Raw genomic sequence first — 17,900 nt, 5'->3', positions numbered from 1 at the left:
TATAATGTGAAAAGTAGCGGTCTCAACACTGGCCCTTGTGGCACACCACTAGTCACTGGCAGCCAACTGGAAAAGGACCCCTTTATTTCCATTCTTTTCCTCCTGCCAGTCAGCCAATCTTCTTTCCATGCTCGTATCTTTCCTGTAGTACCAGGGGCTTTTATCTTGTTGAGCAGCCTCATTTGTGGCACCTTGTCAAAGCCCTACTGAAAATCCAGGTGCACAATATTCACTGACTCCTTTGTTTATCCTGCCTGTTACTTCCTCAGAGAATTCCAACAGATTTGTCAGGCAAGATTTTCCCCTAAAGGAAACCATGTTGACTTTGGCCTGTTTTGCCATGTGCCTCCAAGTACCCTGAAATCTCATCCTTAATAACAGACCCCAACGTCTATACAGTTCTCCGGAACCATTCCCAAATCTAGTGATTCTTTGAAAGATCATTACTAATGCCTCCATAATTTCTTCATCTACCTCTTTCAGAACCCTGGGCTATAGCCTATCTAGTCTGGGTAGTTTATCTACCTTCATACTTTTCACCTTCCCAGGCACTTTCTTCTTCATAATAGCAATGCCACTAACTTCTGCCCCCTGGCACTTGCATTTCTGGTATTCTGCTAGTGTCTTCCAGATTGAAGACTGATGCAAAATACTTATTAAGTTCATCCACCATTTCTTTGCTCCCAATTACTAGCTTTCTAGCATCATTTTCCTCTCTTCTACTCTATGTATCTGAAAAACTTTTTTTGCATCCCCTTTTATATTATTGATTATCTTACCTTCATATTTCATCTTTTCTCTCCTTATGGCATTTTTAGTTGCCTTCGGTAGGTTTTTGAAAACCTACCTTCCTGTAACATTTTGAAACTCCAGGAACTAATTGAACAAAAACTCAGGAGCCAGGATATGTTTTGTCTACTTAGTTTTTCTTTCCTTTTTTTTGTGAGGCGTTCACATATGAAGTGGTGGGGTAATGACGTATGCCATTCACGTCCATCTTGCATATAACCCATAATGAATTATGTAAAGAAACAATGCTTAATCAAACAATATATTTACAATATTACTGAAATATTAATATACTACATTCCTCACTGCTTGGTTATAAACTCTAACTCGATACAGAACGCATCTCAACTCAAATACCTAATATATTGCTCTAGGTTATATGATACAATACTATATAGGCACTGTAAATTTTAAATTGTCCCATTCAGGCGCAATAATTTAATTACTGTGGAGAATTTCTTACTCTTGCGAGATAACAGAGATAACATCTTTCTGGACAAGTGTTCACTGTTTGGCAGGTGAGAATTGTGAGGTTCTGGGGCCTCCCGCATGGTGTTTGTAGTCGTTGGCTCTGGGACTACAAGAAGTGGTTCTGACAGTTCTGGACACCTTTCTACTCTAACAACTGACTGCTCACCTCAACTGATTGATCTGTCATCTCCAGATGACATCAGACACAATCTCCAATCTGTGAGCACCAGAGGCAGTAGATGTCAAGATGGATTTCTTTTTGTTCTTTGCACATGTGCAGCTACCCCACTTGAAAGGAATTGAATGCGTCTACCCGAGGGTTTTTAAACTGGATTCCACTCAATGACCAAACAACTTTTCCTTTTTCCTCCTTTTATTTTTCGCAGGTGCAGCAGTTTGATAGTTTTGTTAGTTCCATCAACCATTTGCCATTAGACATTAGTCACTAATCATTAGACATTAGTCACTAGTCACTTAGACACTAGTCATAAGTCATAAGACAAGTCATTAGTTATTAGGTGAAAAACTGGCTACCTTTGCGGACTTTGTAGACGGATTCCAACCTGCACCTCTCCGCTCCTTAATAGACCGTTATGTTTTCAAACCGGGTGTGCATTCCTGAAGGTTTCCAAGCTCTTCTTAAACCTCACGCCATTTCCCAGAAGCGCCTGCACGCAATGATCCCCGTGACGTGAAGCTAGCGCTAACCCAAAGCACAGTGACGGCAGTGCTCTCTTCCATGAAACAGTCTCTGAAGTTATTTAAAGTTCAGCATCTTACCGCAGATTCCAATGCTGTTCCCGGACTGCTGCCGGGTCCTCCCGATGTTCCGGGCAGAAGCAGCGCTCAGGCAGTGAGTTTCATCCGGTCTATCAGTGGATTCTTGCTATTACTTTTAAATTTTATTTTCTTTTGCCTCTAGGTCCCAATACTTTCTAGAAACTCTAGTTTGACTTGACAGTAGACATCTCCAACAGATTCATGTGTCCAGTGCTCCCAGTGAGGCCTACTTTACATTGGTGAGGCCCAGCATAGATTAGGGTCCACTTTGTTGAGCACCTCAGCTCCATCCACAAAATGTGGAAATTCCTGGTGGTCAACCATTTCAATTCCTATCCCCATTCCTCTTCTGACATCTTGGTCCATGGCATCCTCTTCTGCCATGAGGAGGTCACTCTCATGTTGGAGGAGCAACGCCTCACATTCCGTTTAGGTAGCCTCCAATCTGATGGCGTGAACATCAATTTCTCCAATCTGTGGTACTCTTCTACCCCCCCCCACCATTCCCTCTTCATTTCCCCTCTCAGTCTTTCCTCTTCTCCTCACCTCCTTATCATCTCCCCCCGGTGCCCTTCCTTCTTCCCTTTCTCTGATGATCTACTCTCCCCTCCTATCAGATTCCTTCTTCTTCAATCCTTTGTCCTCTCCACTTATCACCTCACGGCTTCTTACTTCATCCCCCACCTTGCTTCTCATTTTGCCTTCTAGCTTGTCCTCCTCCCCCTCCCACCACCTTCTCCTTCTGGCTTCTTCCTCTCTCCTCTCCTGTCCTGATGTATGGTCTCATCCCAAACCATGGACTCTTTTCATTCATTTCCGTAGGTGCTGCCTGACCTTCTGAGTTTGTCCAGCATTTTGTGTGCATTGCTCTTGATTTCCAGCATCTTCAGGATCTCGTGTGAAAAGGACTTTTGGAACAAGATGTGCACAATCACATGATAATCTGCACTTCAACAGTTTTCTGTAATGAGATCCTGTTTAGTCCTAATGACAGCATTGTTGATAAAGAATCTATAATATGATATTGTTTTTCTGTGTGGTTGTATATGACCTTGATTTACGACCTGATTGATCAGGATATATAATATTCATATAGACTGGTTCTATTTTTTGCTGATTCTATAGGCATAATAAACTTAATCATAAGTTCCTCAACATCATAAAGCTGGCATGACGCCAGGTAAACATCATGTTCAATAAAACTTTTTTTTAAAGCAATAGTTTTGGTAACCTAAGTTAATTCTTTAATGACTGGTTTCTTTTTTAGAGGTGCGTTGTTATCCCCTTCCAGTGTTTCCGTATGGATCCTATGTATGCTCTAAGGGGATACGTATGGATTCTCAGTGTGAGTACAGCTGTGAACAAGGATACCAACTGGAAGGTGACAGGACGAGAATATGCCTACAGAATGGACATTGGAGTGGGACTGAACCTTTATGTGTAGGTAAATTGGACTGGAGCCCACTTAGTTTTGTTCTCAGTGCTTTTTAGAAACTGTAGTGAGAAAAAAATGTATCTGCTCTCTGATACAATAATCTACAGTGCCTTGAAAAATTATTCAGCCCCCACAACTACTTTCACATTTAACTGCCTCATTTTCTAAATTTATTCTATATTGAAGTAGGGAATTTTTAGTTAATCTACAAAACTTTGTGTGTCATGTCAAATCTAAAGAAAAATTCCAAAACCTGCCAATAATTTACTTAAAAGAAAAACCAAAGTTGTAAGGCTGAAAAAGTATCCTTTCCTTTTGTAATTACTATGCTAGATTTTTTTCGTTAACAATGTATTACCTTACCAACTCACTCAATTTGTTGATGTAGAAAAATGAAGTATCATCTGAATTTAGGATGTATATTACATACATTTCTCTGACATTAAATTAGATCTTTGAACCTTTTCAATAAAATCATAAGAATTCATAAGAATACTGCAAATACCTATTCAGTCTGTATGATCCAACAGTATGGTAGATTTTCAACAGACCAAACCAATATGAAGGCAAAAGAGCATTCAAGCAAAGTCAGGGAAATGATAATAGAGAATCTGGGGAGGGTGGAAGACCATCCCAAAGGCACTGAACATACATAGAGTCATAGGAAAGCACAGCACAGAAACAGGCCCTTTGACCTATCTAGTCAATGCTGAAGCCATTTAAACTGCCTATTCCTATTCAGCCTGCACAGGAACTATAGCCCTCCATATGCTTACCATCCAGGTACCCATCTAAACTTCGTTTAAATGTTGAAATCGAACTTGTATGCACCTCTTTGCTTGCAGCTCATTCCCTCTGAGTGAAGAAGTTTCCCCTCATGTTTCCCTTAAGCTTTTCACATTTCAACCTTAAACCCATGACCTCTGATTGTAGTCCCACCCAGCCTTAGTGGAAAAAGCCTGCTTTCATTTCCCCTATCTATACCCCTCATAATTATGTGTACTTCTAGCAAATGTCCTCTCAATCTTCTACATTCTAAGGAATAACGTCCTAACCTATTTAGTCTTTCCTTATAACTCAGGTCCTCTAGACCTGCCAACATCCTTGCAAACTTTCTCTGTGCTCCTTCAACCTTATTTACATCTTTCCTGTAGGTAGGTGACCAAAACTGCACACAATACTCCAAATTAGCCTCAACAACGTCTTACACAAATTCAAGATAACATCCTGTCTCCTGTACTCAATACATTGATATATGAAAGACAACGTGCCAAAAGCTTTCTTAGCAATCCTATCTACCTGTGACGCTACTATCAACAAATTATGGACCTGTATTCCCAGATCCCTTTGTCCTACCACACTCTCAGTGCCCTACCATTAACTGTGTAAGCCCTACCCTGGTTGTCCTACTGAAGTGTAACACCTTGCACTTGTCTGCATTAAATTCCATCTGCCATTTTTCCAGCTGATGCAGATCCCTCTACAAGCCATGGTAGTCTTCCTCATTGTCCACTACACCCCCAATCTTGCTGTCAAATGCAAATTTGCTGATCCAGTTAACCACATTATCATCCAGATCGTTGATATAGATGACAAACAACAACGGACCCAGCGCTGATCCCTGTGACACTCCACTAGTCCCAGGCCTCCAGTCAGAGACGCGACCATCTACTACCAGTCTCTAGCTTCTCTTACAAAGCCAATGTTTAATGCCATTTACTACCTCATCTTGAATAACCATTGTGGAAAATTTATGAGGCCACAGCTACACCACGTAGGTCAGACTGCCCCTCTAAACTTAGTCTCTGGAGGAGAATGGCACTTGCAAGAGAGTCTACTGTGATGCCAACAGTCACTCTGAGTGAGCTGCAGAAGTCAGTGACTACAACTGGGAATGAAGTTCATGGCTCCACAATCTCTAAGTCCTTGCACAAAAAAGGGTATTTATGGAAGAGTGGCAAGGAAAAAGCCCTGGCAAAAAAAAAAGGCAATCCTTGCCCATAAAGTCCTTGCAAAGCACCACTTATAAAATACTGTAAAGATGTGGAAGAAGGTCTTGTGGTCGGATGAGACAAAGTGCAACATTACAGCATAAATCTAATACTCCACCAACAGCCAGGTAACACCATTCCTTCTGTAAAGTATGGTGGAGGTAGCATCATGTTATGGCAACACACATCAAAGTTGCTGGTGAACGCAGCAGGCCAGGCAGCATCTCTAGGAAGAGGTACAGTCGACGTTTCAGGCCGAGACCCTTCGTCAGGACTAACTGAAGGAAGAGTTAGTAAGAGATTACTAACTTACTGTGTTGCTTGAATTTCCAGCATCTGCAGAATTCCTGTTGTTATCATGTTATGGTAATACTTTTCAGCAGCAGGGACTGGAAACCTGGTCAGGATTGATGGGAAGATGAATGCTGCTAAATACAGAGAGATCCTGGATAAAAACCTGCTAGCCTCTGCCAGAAAGCTTAAACTGGGGAAGAAGTTAATCTTTCAGCAGCACACAGCCCAAAGCACCTGGCCGGAACAACCATGGAGTAGTTTCAAATGATAAAATTGATGTCCTTGGGTGGCCCAGTCAGGGTGCTGACCTTAACTTGATCAAGTATCTCAGGCAAGACATCCAGATTGTCTTCCACTTGTGCTCAACCTGGCACAGCTTGAGCGATTTTGCAAGGAGGAATGGGCAAATCTTGCTCCATCACGTTGTGAAAGCTAATAGAGACTTATCCAAAAAGACTTCTGGCTGTAATAGCTGTGAGAGGTGGTTCAACTGAGTGCTGACTAAAGGGGATGAATACTTCTCAATTGCTGACATCTCAGTTTTTCATGCTTCACAATTGTCCCTGTTTTGGGGGCTTTCCTGTGAAAAAAAGGAGCATGTGATTCACAAATTAAAATTCTATTTAAATGGATCAAAATCCCTCATTTACGTGAACAAACGGGTAGGGGTTGAATACTTTTATGAGGCACTCTATGATTCAATCACAATTCTCTTTCATAAACCTTGTTTTTACTGTTAACACATTTTAATTACAAACAATCAAAACAAAATATATTGCCAAGAAAATAATGATTCAGTGATACTTACAAAAGTTAATACCTTTCTGTCAAGAAACCATCTGGAGTCATTGTTTCTAAGTCATTTATCATTATCAATTTGTAATTTATCAACTAAATGATTCTTATTTGTATACCGTTCCTTTTCTATACTAAGATCAATCATTATCCAATGTGAAATAGGTTAGCCACTCTATCAAAACACTGAAAGTTATATAAATTAAAGCAAAATAAAATCATCCAATTTGTAAATGAGAGTAACTTTTAGCAGTATTAATGATCTGTTTATTGTCTTTGTGTTTGTTAAGAAGGATGCCTTCTCAACTTGGGCATCATCAAATAATTCTAAATCAAATATAAGATGGCCAGAGGCAGAATAAGATCAACGTAATATCCCATAAACACTGATGTGAACTGTCTAATATTTAATTCCAGCTGTCCCAGTAACTCCCTCACCCCATCTTCAGTTAATATTGTTAATTTGATACATTTTTGGGAGCTGTTTAGTTGTGATTCAATGCCTGAGTTCAAGTTGGCTAAGCTAGTTTGACATCAGGGAGAGGAGTTTCCGTACACTTCAGTTTAACTAAGTAGTGATCTTGCTGTGAAGTGCCAGCACTGTCAGAGCTTAACCAATCAATTTCACATTCCCCTGTGCCATAGAATGGAGAATCAGTGATTTCTAAAGGCAGACACTTCATTAAGTTCCCAGAGTCATCTCATCACATAACCTATAATTTAGCCATATAAAATTGTCTTGATCTTCTCTGTCAGTATTGAGACATACAAACCCAATCGATCTTACATTTGATCATTCTGAATCAGGTAGTCTTAGCCAAGAAATGATCAAGATGTTTATAATTGGCATTAGTCCTTTGGGTGGCAAGGCAAGAAGTCAGATGGGGTTTATATTGCTAATCAATGTCCAGTTAGACACTGTCTTAAATTGCATTTGGGATCCACCACGTCGATATTTTCACACATATGGGAAATCATATTTTTCTACACAGAACTGACAGCAACTACGAAGTAACACACGTTGGTCATGGCTTTCAGGATGTGTTGGATTTGCAAACACAAATGACGACTGTTTGTTTTAACAGATTACGAGCCCCCAAGGATAAAGTGCCCAGGGTCCCGTGAGAAGGTGGCAGAACCAGGGGAGCTAACGGCTCGAGTATACTGGGACCCTCCACGAATAAAGGATGTGGTTGATAAACACAGCACAAAGTTAGTGTGAGACATTGATCCAGTTTTTAGTGTCTAATATTATACTGTTACGACTAATTACATTTCCACAATAGTAGCAGCAGTAGTAGCCTAGAGGCAATATTAGGAATAGCCTCTCTAGCCAGTATTAGGCTAGAGTGCCTGTTTCTAATAGTCTAATAATGTTTGGAGGATGTAGGAGGACATTGGAATTAGACTGTGTGGCATATTAAAGGGTGCAGGGAGTGAGGAAGGAGTGGAGTTAGATTAGACATAATTGCATTTGGACAAATTATATCTCTATCATAGGAAATAAGAAACCAACATATTATAGAGGATGCAAAACAGCTACAGTGGATATTCTCAGTATTTGCTCCAAGACTGTTTATGGGGTAAATAGAGCTAATGGAAAAGGGTTGGGTAACCACCAGTTTGGCCACAATAGTCCCAACCTGTAATGGTCTGTTCTTGATGCAGAGCTGCATGGCAGTATTGGTCTACAATCTCTAAAATGCTGAGAATAGGGATGGTGGGGGCAGAGATGGTGTTGGCAAGAGGAGGGTTTGGCTAAAGGCAGCTTTGAGTCAGTGGCAGAAAGGACAGTTAATAGATCAGAGAGACCAGTACGAGGGCAGCTGATGACAGAACTCACAGCAGCAGACTGAAAAGACTACTCATCTGAATAATGGCTTGGGATTGGGGAGGGAGAGGCAGAGGCAGGAACAACTGCGGTAGACACAACAGTGGTCAATGTGGGAGGGGGCTAAAGGGGGGTATGGCAGTGTCTATCTTCCTATACTAATTAGCACTGACATAGGGAGTATACCTGAGGTTATTACTTTTCAGATCCTGCTTTCTAGCTTCTTCCCTCAATTTAACATGCAGGATCTGAATTAATGTTCTACCTGTGTCATTGGTACCGATATAGAGGTCATCTTCAAACTGTTCACCCTTCCCTTTCAGGCTTTGCAGCCGTTCAGTTATATCCTTGGCCCTGGCACCAGTGAGGGAATGCATCCTGGAGTGGTGTCCAAGGTCACACAAGTGCCTGGCAATCCTGTCTCTTTTGCTCTCTCACTCTTCTCCTTCCCATCTCTCTCAGGTGAACCATCTGAGTGTTGCGTTCCTGACTCCAACTCCCCTGTAGAATTATCATTCCTAACAATGTCCAAAAGTGATAAACTGTTAGAATGTGTTTGGGGTAGAGGAGTCCTGCACGGCCAACTGACCCTAACCTGCCTGGCCATCATGTGCTCTGCCCGTTCGTGCTTAATCTGCAGTGCGACCACCTCTCTAAACATGCTGTTCACAAAATTCAGTGACTCCAGCTGCCAAAACATGGAGCTCAAGGTACTGCAGCCAAAAGCTTTCTGAACATGTGGTTGTCTTGAACCCTGGAAGCATCAATGTCTTCTCATGTAGTGCAGAATGAGCATTGTACCCATCTGAAGTGTTCTGCCTCCCTCACCTTTGCTAATAATATAAACTATTAGAGTTTCAGAGGAGATTCACCACCTACATTCCTGATTTGTATCAATGTTACACATTGAACCAAAAGCTGATATCAAATTCTTTTAAAGGTCCTAATTAACAAAGCCTACATTCTGAAGACTGCTGCACTCAAGGCACCGCTGTGTAGAAATGTTTCTGTAGTTTCTGAACCTACTTTCTTCGTGAAGTTGTTTCACAGTGACACCCCATGGCTAGAATCTGCAAAGGCAGGCAGACCCAATCTGCATCTCAGTCTTCATAGAACAGAAACTCCAGGGAAATGCGGGAATTCTGTACCCAATTGCCAGTATTTAGTTCCTCACAATTAGCAGCTGTGCTTTAATGTTGGGTTCCAATTGGAGTCCATTTGGAGACTATTTCCCCAGATGTTACAATGATGAATCTGCTCACTGGAATAGCATGGTCATTATTTTAAACTGGGAGAAGCAGCTAAGACTGCAAAGTTATTTGCATATTTTAAGTAGATTTACTGAAATAATTTAAATATGTTCACTATTTTTAATTTCTAATCATTTTAACATTTTGGTTGTTGAATTGGTTTTTAATGATTTTTATTTAAAAGATACTCAAAAGATTGTGCTTGATAACTTTGACAGCCGACTCAGCTTGGGGACATAGCCTAACCAGCTTTCAAAGTTTTTCTCCTGGCCTTTTCACGAGGGAGACTTATTCAGGGCACTAAACGATGGCAATGTATCACAGCAGGGCATTCATCTGGCACCTCTAAATAACTCATCAGTTTTGCATTCAAATGACAATTAGCTTCCCCATTAATCTCTGTTTGCAATATATTTTTGCAATCAAATATTGTGGCCCATTAGCAAGTTTTAATGTTTTAAAAAAATGATACATTATTGTTCTTCTCTATTCCCTTTCATTCTTTCCTGATCTCAACCCGTTCTTACCCTTTATGATTCTCCATTTTGTCCTGTCCTCTATCCTATTTGATCATTGTGTGAATTTTTGTTGATTTGGATACAATTTTGTCTAGTTGTTTCTGGTGCTTCTGAATATATCGGTTACTTGTAGACGTATATGTGTCTAAAGACGTAAGCGATCTTAGTAGAAGCATGGGTGGGTAATTATACAGACCAGGATGGAATCAAAAACAATGATCCTCTGGTCCTGTCATCTTTCATTTTCTCAAAAATGTTGCTTCCTCAGAAGTTTTCTATGGTTATGATAGACCGCTTGAAGCTGAACACAAATATAATTTCAGACTACTTATGTCACGTAGGAATTTGGAGAAACAAGAAATTAACTTTTTATTGAATATAATGCATTTAATTGCATAACGGTGCTAATGCTTTGCAATAGTTCAACTAAGCTAACGACGTTTTGTTGATGATGTTTGTTTTTACTCAGTTTAAGTGTCCAACAATAATCACCCAGCACTCGTGGATTCTAGTTGCCCTGAAACCATTTCTCCATGGCTGCAATGTCCTGGTGAAATCTTTCACCACGCTTGTTATTAACAATGCCAAGATTTTCAGCAAAGGAGTCTAAATAAGAATGCAGAAAATGAAACGCACTTTCAGTTTGCCAACCAGCTTCATGGAGTTTGGTGCTATGTAGTTGCCAAGAAAATTTTCAACAATATCCTTGCACGCCTTCCATGTGATATTCTCTGGTCTTACTTGAAGTTCTTTGTATTGCCTGTCATTGATGATCTGTTTGATTTGTGGACCAACAAAAATGCCTTCCTAATCTTGGCATCAATTATTCTGGGAAATATCTATCTCAAATACTGAAATCCTTCACCTTCCTTGTTCATCGCTTTTACAAGATTTTTCAAGAGCCCCAGTTTTATATGAAGAGGAGGCAAATACGTCTTGTTGGGTCTACAACTTGTTTAGGTGCCACACATTTTTTTGCCCTGGAACCCATAGCTTATGGAGTGACTAATCGTTCGTAATGTAATGAGATTCTTTCGCACGGTGACAGCAGATTCTATTTTTTCAGTCTTGAACCCAATGATTCTGTTTTTGGCTTTGATAAACCCAAGACTCTGTCTGACCAGTCATTTAATTTAGACTGAGTTATCAGATGAGGCTCACTTGACATAAAGTGTTCAAAATCCCGATCAGTATCAGAGTCATTTTCCATTTCTGGCACGTGTATGTTGGTACCTTTGTCTGCCTCCTCCACATTTCTGGTGGCTTTGGTACTGGAAGACTATCGTCATGTGGCACAGGCCTCACGGCTGAAGGAAGATTGGGGTATTCAGTGGATTTCTTGTTTTTAGCAGAGAAACTAGACACTGTTAAAAGAAATAGCAGTCTGTCACATGATCCTTCTGCTCTCACCATATCATTGTGACAGCAAATGGCATTGACTTCCCAGTACCTCTGAGCCAAGCTCTAAGATCAACAGTCTATGTTGTGCAACAAATGTGAGGAGCCCAGGCTTTGTCTTGGTCACCAATTTTACACCCAAAGTAGGGCTCATGGGCTTTCGTAATAAAAGGAGTCATGCTCTGTCTGAGATCTAAATGCACACTCGCCACAAATATAACAGAAAGTATGTTGCAACATTGGTGAGACATTTTGCTATCACAGATACTCCTGAAAATACAATTACTTTATTCTAATGCGTACACACGATATGCTATGTGTATAGAGCATGTGCATCAATGTGATTGCAGACTGATATACTGTACATGTAAACACAATGCATAGAACGATGTGTGAGTGATATTTTTATAGCCTTTCTAAAACCTGTCCTGCCATGCAGCATCCACTCTGCCTAAGCATACCCAGGCATGCCTGGACAAGATAGAAAACTTTTTAGTTTACATTTCTGGGCAATTGTAGGCAATTTAAAAAAATGGTGGACGATATGGAAATTTCATGGTGATTTTCATGCTCAGCACCTCAAAATCCATAAGATACACCCAAAAGTATTCAGGAAACACAATCTTTGTTAACCAGAGTAATTGATTAAAATTACTTAATTATTAGAAGGTGGCCAGACCATTGGATCAATATTGTTGGTCTCATATTCCATCTATATTTAAGTGAGTTTCTAGGGACCCTAGGCAATGTAAACCTCTCTTCACCAGGATCACAGCACTCAATTGTAAGTGCGTGCTATGCATTCCCCCATCTCTCCCTGACACCCATCTCATCCCAATTTACCTCTTGGTATCAATTAAGACAATTCAAGTGGCAAACTAAACATTGAAAGGTCATATTTCTAAATATTTAGTGCATTACCTTATATATTGCAATTACAACATATAAGTTCTTCTGTTTCCAATGGAAGAGGCTGCTAAAAGGGAATCCTCTATGCATGTATTTCTGAGAGTAAGCTGCAACTTTGCAAGAAAACAAATCTGTGAATCACAATTTAGGATTTGCTGCTGTTAATGAGTATGAGCATGGAGCCTAACAGTTTGTAAAATATTTAAGGAAAGAGGTGTCAATTATTGAGTACTAACTGATCTCTTTTCCCTTTAATCCTTCTGCAGAATAATTCTCAAAGGACCATCCCCAGGGTCTGAGTTTGAGAAAGGTGAGCACATTATTCGTTATGTGGCCTATGACAGAGAAAGGAACAAAGCCACTTGCAAATTCACTGTGACAGTTCATGGTAAGTCACCTACTAATTGCACAAGCTGTCTTCATTTTAAGACATTTATAACTCTATTATATGATGGAGCAATCAATCAAAAGTATCTCAAAGTAAGAGATATTCAGGAAAAGAAAGGTTAGAGAAAGTTGGAAGTTCAGTAGCAATGAGCTGAGATTGTGTAACATGCACAACTCGCTGGAGGAACTCAGCAGGTTGGGTAGCATCCGTGGAAACGAACAGTCAACGTTTCAGGCCGAGACTCTTCATCAGGACTGAAGAGGGAAGGGGCAGAGGCTCTATAAAGAACGTGGGGGGAGGGTGGGAAGGAGAAGGCTGGTAGATTCCGGGTGAAAAACCAATAAGGAGAAAGATAAAGCGGTGGGGGAGGGGAAGCAAGGAGGTGATAGTCAGGAAAGGTGAAGAAGGAATAGGGGAAAGCACAATGGGTAGTAGAAGGAGGCAGAACCATGAGGGAGGTGATAGGCAGCTGGAGGAGGGGGCAGAGTGAAACTGGGATGGAGGAAGGGAGGGGGAGGGAATTACCAGAAGTTGGAGAATTCAATGTTCATGTCAAGGGGCTGGAGACTACCCAGATGGTATATGAGGTGTTGCTCCTCCAGCCTGAGTTTGGCCTCATTATGGCAGTAGAGGAGGCCATGTACGGACATGTCTGAATGGGAATGTGAAGCAGAGTTGAAGTGGGTGGCAACCGGGTGATCCTGTCTGTTGTGGCGAACAGAGCGGAGGTGCTCGACGAAGCGGTCCCCCTCACCGATGTAGAGGAGGCCGCACCGGGAGCACTGGATTGTGTGTAGGCAGTGAAAAACAGATAGGTGTGGAACAGAAGTGACATGATGCCATAAAATTAATTATGATAAAGGCAGATTGGAGATTGTCAGGACCAAAATTCTGGTAGGTCTAACTCACTAGCTCATAATCACTGGCTGTTCAAAGCAAAGTCCACAAATCTCCTATCCCAAATGTTGAGGATGGAGTCATGTGTGTGGTGGTAGGGTAGAGGGTCAACAGTGTCTGGCTCACAAAGCAGGTCTTCTTGCAGACACTGGATCCTCCAAGCAGCTAAAGGCATTCTGTAGCTATCTGGTTTGCACATGCCAGGAAGCAGTTACTCCCATGTGGTTATCTGGATTTGACACAGGTATGCCCAGTGCTAAGGCTTGGGCTCCATCGTCATTAATAGTTGGCATAACGGGCAGAATTCCAAGGGTATCTCCAGAATTTCCCAAGATGAAGTTATGGAGGATAGTGGATGCAAGTGTGATGCCAAGCAAAGCTATCGGACGATTGATGCAATTGAGAGAGATAAGAAAGACAATGGAGAAACATTCAAAATGCTATTAAGAAAGAAGAGAGGGATTAACAGAAAAGAAACACAATTCAAAATATTGACAGACTGGTTGCTTTGAACCTGAACTGTTTGAAGTTTGATGGACAAGTGATACCCTAGCAGAGGGATAAAGACAGCAGGTTTGCTAAGGCACACGACACACCATGAGACCATGAGACCCTGGAAAGAGCAGTGTACTCCGACATATAGTGGGAGTTTGGATGTCCGGTTTGCAGGAACAGACCAGAGGCTCACAGGGTGTAAAGGTACGATTGGTGGGAACCTGGGGTATGTGTCCGCCCCTGCCTGGGTGCCGGGTTCACTGCGGAAGAACGATCGTATCCGGAATGGAGGGGTCACAGTCGGTGACCACAGCGGGGATTAGAAGACATAAAAGGGTCTGCCCAAAACCAACTGCGAAGACATCAAAGGTTTACCTGAACTAAATTGCATCTCTCTCTCTCTCTCTCTCCCTCTCCCTCTCCCTCTCCCTCTCCCTCTCCTCTCTCTCTCTCTCTCCCTACCCCAATGGTACAACAACAGCGATTACTGCGAACTGCACTAAACTGAACTGAACTCTGCTTCACTTAAGACTGATCATTTTACCCCTAGACTGCGATGGAGCTTGGTTGATTCCTATTACTCTGTTTCTGTGTATATGTGTGTATTATCATTGCTAACCTGTTACATTGATATCCTTACGATTAGAGTACTGTATTACTTATGTCATTAATAAAACTTTATTAGTTCCTAGTAATCCAGACTCCAACGAGCATTTCATTTCTGCTGGTTTGGCAACCCAATTACGGGGTACGTAACACAAGATTCACCCTTTGGCCCCTTTACTGCATTTTATATTCATGGGGTGGAACAAACATTTTTCATTGACTAAGAAATTGGCAAGTTTAGGGTTACAGACAGGTGTGAGATATGGAACTCTGATACATTGGGCTGCAAAGGATGAAAGATGCTTAAAAATTTGCATACATTTCAGAGAAATCAGAAATGTTAAAAAAATGTCAAAACATGATCTTTTCCCTGCCAATTTTGTCTACATTTTGTCCTCTTATTTACCTGATGACTGACTCATGCTGGATAATGATTATACAATCAACCAGTATTACACCAAAAAGCTATTCATTAAATGAGTTAGCCGTAGAAAGGATTTGTTATTGTCAGAATATCACAGTTAAGCTGATGAGTGAGACCAAAGCCGGCAACAGAGGGACATCACTCACACTCATTTAAATAAGCATTTTAGATTAGACCATTTACCAGAACATCTGCGTAGGAATAGTGTAGAGACTGTATATGATGGAGAGCCAGGAAGCATACAAATTAGCCAGAGAAAGTGGTTCACCTGAGGACTGGGAGAAATTCAGAGTTCAGCAGAGGAGGACAAAGGGCTTAATTAGGAAGGGGAAAAAAGATTATGAGAGAAAACTGGCAGGGAACATAAAAATGGACTGTAAAAGCTTTTACAGGTATGTAAAAAGGAAAAGACTGGTAAAGACAAATGTAGGTCCCCTGCAGACAGAAACAGGTCAATTGATTATGGGGAGCAAGGACATGGCAGACCAATTGAATAATTACTTTGGTTCTGTCTTCACTAAGGAGGACATGAATAATCTTCCAGAAATAGTAGGGGACAGAGGGTCCAGTGAGATGGAGGAACTGAGCGAAATACATGTTAGTAGGGAAGTGGTGTTAGGTAAATTGAAGGGATTGAAGGCAGGTAAATCCCCAGGGCCAGATGGTCTGCATCCCAGAGTGCTTAAGGAAGTAGCCCAAGAAATAATGGATGCATTAGTGATAATTTTTCAAAACTCGTTAGATTCTGGACTAGTTCCTGAGGATTGGAGGGTGGCTAATGTAACTCCACTTTTTAAAAAAGGAGGGAGAGAGAAACCGGGGAATTATAGACCGGTTAGCCTAACGTCGGTGGTGGGGAAACTGCTGGAGTCAGTTATCAAGGATGTGATAACAGCACATTTGGAAAGCGGTGAAATGATCGGACAAAGTCAGCATGGATTTGTGAAAGGAAAATCATGTCTGACGAATCTCATAGAATTTTTTGAGGATGTAACTAGTAGAGTGGATAGGGGAGAACCAGTGGATGTGGGTATATTTGGATTTTCAGAAGGCTTTTGACAAGGTCCCACACAGGAGATGAGTGTGCAAAGTTAAAGCACACGGTATTGGGGGTAAGGTATTGGTGTGGGTGGAGAGTTGGTTAACAGACAGGAAGCAAAGAGTGGGAATAAACGGGACCTTTTTAGAATGGCAGGCGGTGACTAGTGGGGTACCGCAAGGCTCAGTGCTGGGATCCCAGTTGTTTACAATATATATTAGTGACTTGGATGAGGGAATTAAATGCAGCATTTCCAAGTTTGCGGATGACACGAAGCTGGGGGGCAGTGTTAGCTGTGAGGAGGATGCTAAGAGGATGCAGGGTGACTTGGATAGGTTGGGTGAGTGGGCAAATTCATGGCAGATGCAATTTAATGTGGATAAATGTGAAGTTATCCACTTTGGTGGCAAAAATAGGAAAACAATTATCTGAATGGTGGCCGATTAGGAAAAGGGGAGGTGCAACGAGACCTGGGTGTCATTATACACCAGTCATTGAAAGTGGGCATGCAGGTACAGCAGGCGGTGAAAAAGGCAAATGGTATGCTGGCATTTATAGCGAGAGGATTCGAGTACAGGAGCAGGGAGGTACTACTGCAGTTGTACAAGGCCTTGGTGAGACCGCACCTGGAGTATTGTGTGCAGTTTTGGTCCCCTAATCTGAGGAAAGACATCCTTGCCATAGAGGGAGTACAAAGAAGGTTCACCAGATTGATTCCTGGGATGGCAGGACTTTCATATGAAGAAAGACTGGATGAACTGGGCTTGTACTCGTTGGAATTTAGAAGATTGAGGGGGGGATCTGATTGAAACGTATAAGATCCTATAGGGATTGGACAGGCTAGATGCAGGAAGATTGTTCCCGATGTTGGGGAAGTCCAGAACGAGGGGCCACAGTTTGAGGATAGAGGGGAAGCCTTTTAGGACCGAGATTAGGAAAAACTTCTTCACACAGAGAGTGGTGAATCTGTGGAATTCCCTGCCACAGGAAACAGTTGAGGCCAGTTCATTGGCTATATTTAAGAGGGAGTTAGATATGGCCCTTGTGGCTACGGGGGTCAGGGGGTATGGAGGGAAGGCTGGGGCGGGGTTCTGAGTTGGATGATCAGCCATGATCATAATAAATGGCGGTGCAGGCTCGAAGGGCCGAATGGCCTACTCCTGCACCTATTTTCTATGTTTCTATGTTAAGCGTGTGGATTGTTCTAATCCTGTCTTTCTGAATTAGTCCTTTTAGTTCTGTTGATTGTTATCCATCTGTTGTTTTTTATTGTTTGAGTATTTATTTCTATGACAGTGAGACGATGCCCTCCTCTGAGACCCCCTGCCAATGGTTACATCACTTGTACCTCTGGGGGCAATAACTACGGGGCAACCTGTACTTACACATGCGAAGGAGGCTACGAACTCCGGGGGGTCTTCAAACGAGTGTGTCTCTTCAGTCGGAGTTGGTCAGGAATACCACCATCTTGTGTACGTAAGTGGATTTAATTAGATATTGGGAATATGCAACTACATATTGGGAATATCCAGCTACAGAAAATAAATAGATTCTACAGCTTCATGAATTGTACACAAAAATAAAGTGATG

At 41.6% G+C, this 17,900-nt stretch overlaps 1 protein-coding gene across 9 annotated transcripts in view; it reads left to right on the top strand.

Annotated features, from left to right (window-relative positions):
• Positions 1 to 17,900, top strand: part of srpx2 (sushi-repeat containing protein X-linked 2) — a 143,402-nt gene that overhangs the window by 109,142 nt on the left and 16,360 nt on the right. For 8 of the 9 annotated variants that reach the window (XM_072270651.1, XM_072270649.1, XM_072270650.1 and 5 more), the window contains 4 exons: positions 3,308 to 3,484; positions 7,641 to 7,767; positions 12,728 to 12,849; positions 17,607 to 17,786. In XM_072270651.1, the coding sequence (XP_072126752.1) occupies positions 3,308 to 3,484; positions 7,641 to 7,767; positions 12,728 to 12,849; positions 17,607 to 17,786 (606 nt within the window). Of the gene's footprint in view, positions 1 to 3,307; positions 3,485 to 7,640; positions 7,768 to 12,727; positions 12,850 to 14,722; positions 17,335 to 17,606; positions 17,787 to 17,900 lie in introns of those variants that run through there. The other variant, XM_072270655.1, reaches the window with a different exon arrangement.

Source organism: Mobula birostris, chromosome 10 (genome assembly GCF_030028105.1).
Source record: "Mobula birostris isolate sMobBir1 chromosome 10, sMobBir1.hap1, whole genome shotgun sequence".
NCBI lineage: Eukaryota > Metazoa > Chordata > Chondrichthyes > Myliobatiformes > Myliobatidae > Mobula > Mobula birostris.
Note: the sequence above shows the minus strand (reverse complement) of the source record. Positions and strands in the feature narration are given on the sequence as shown.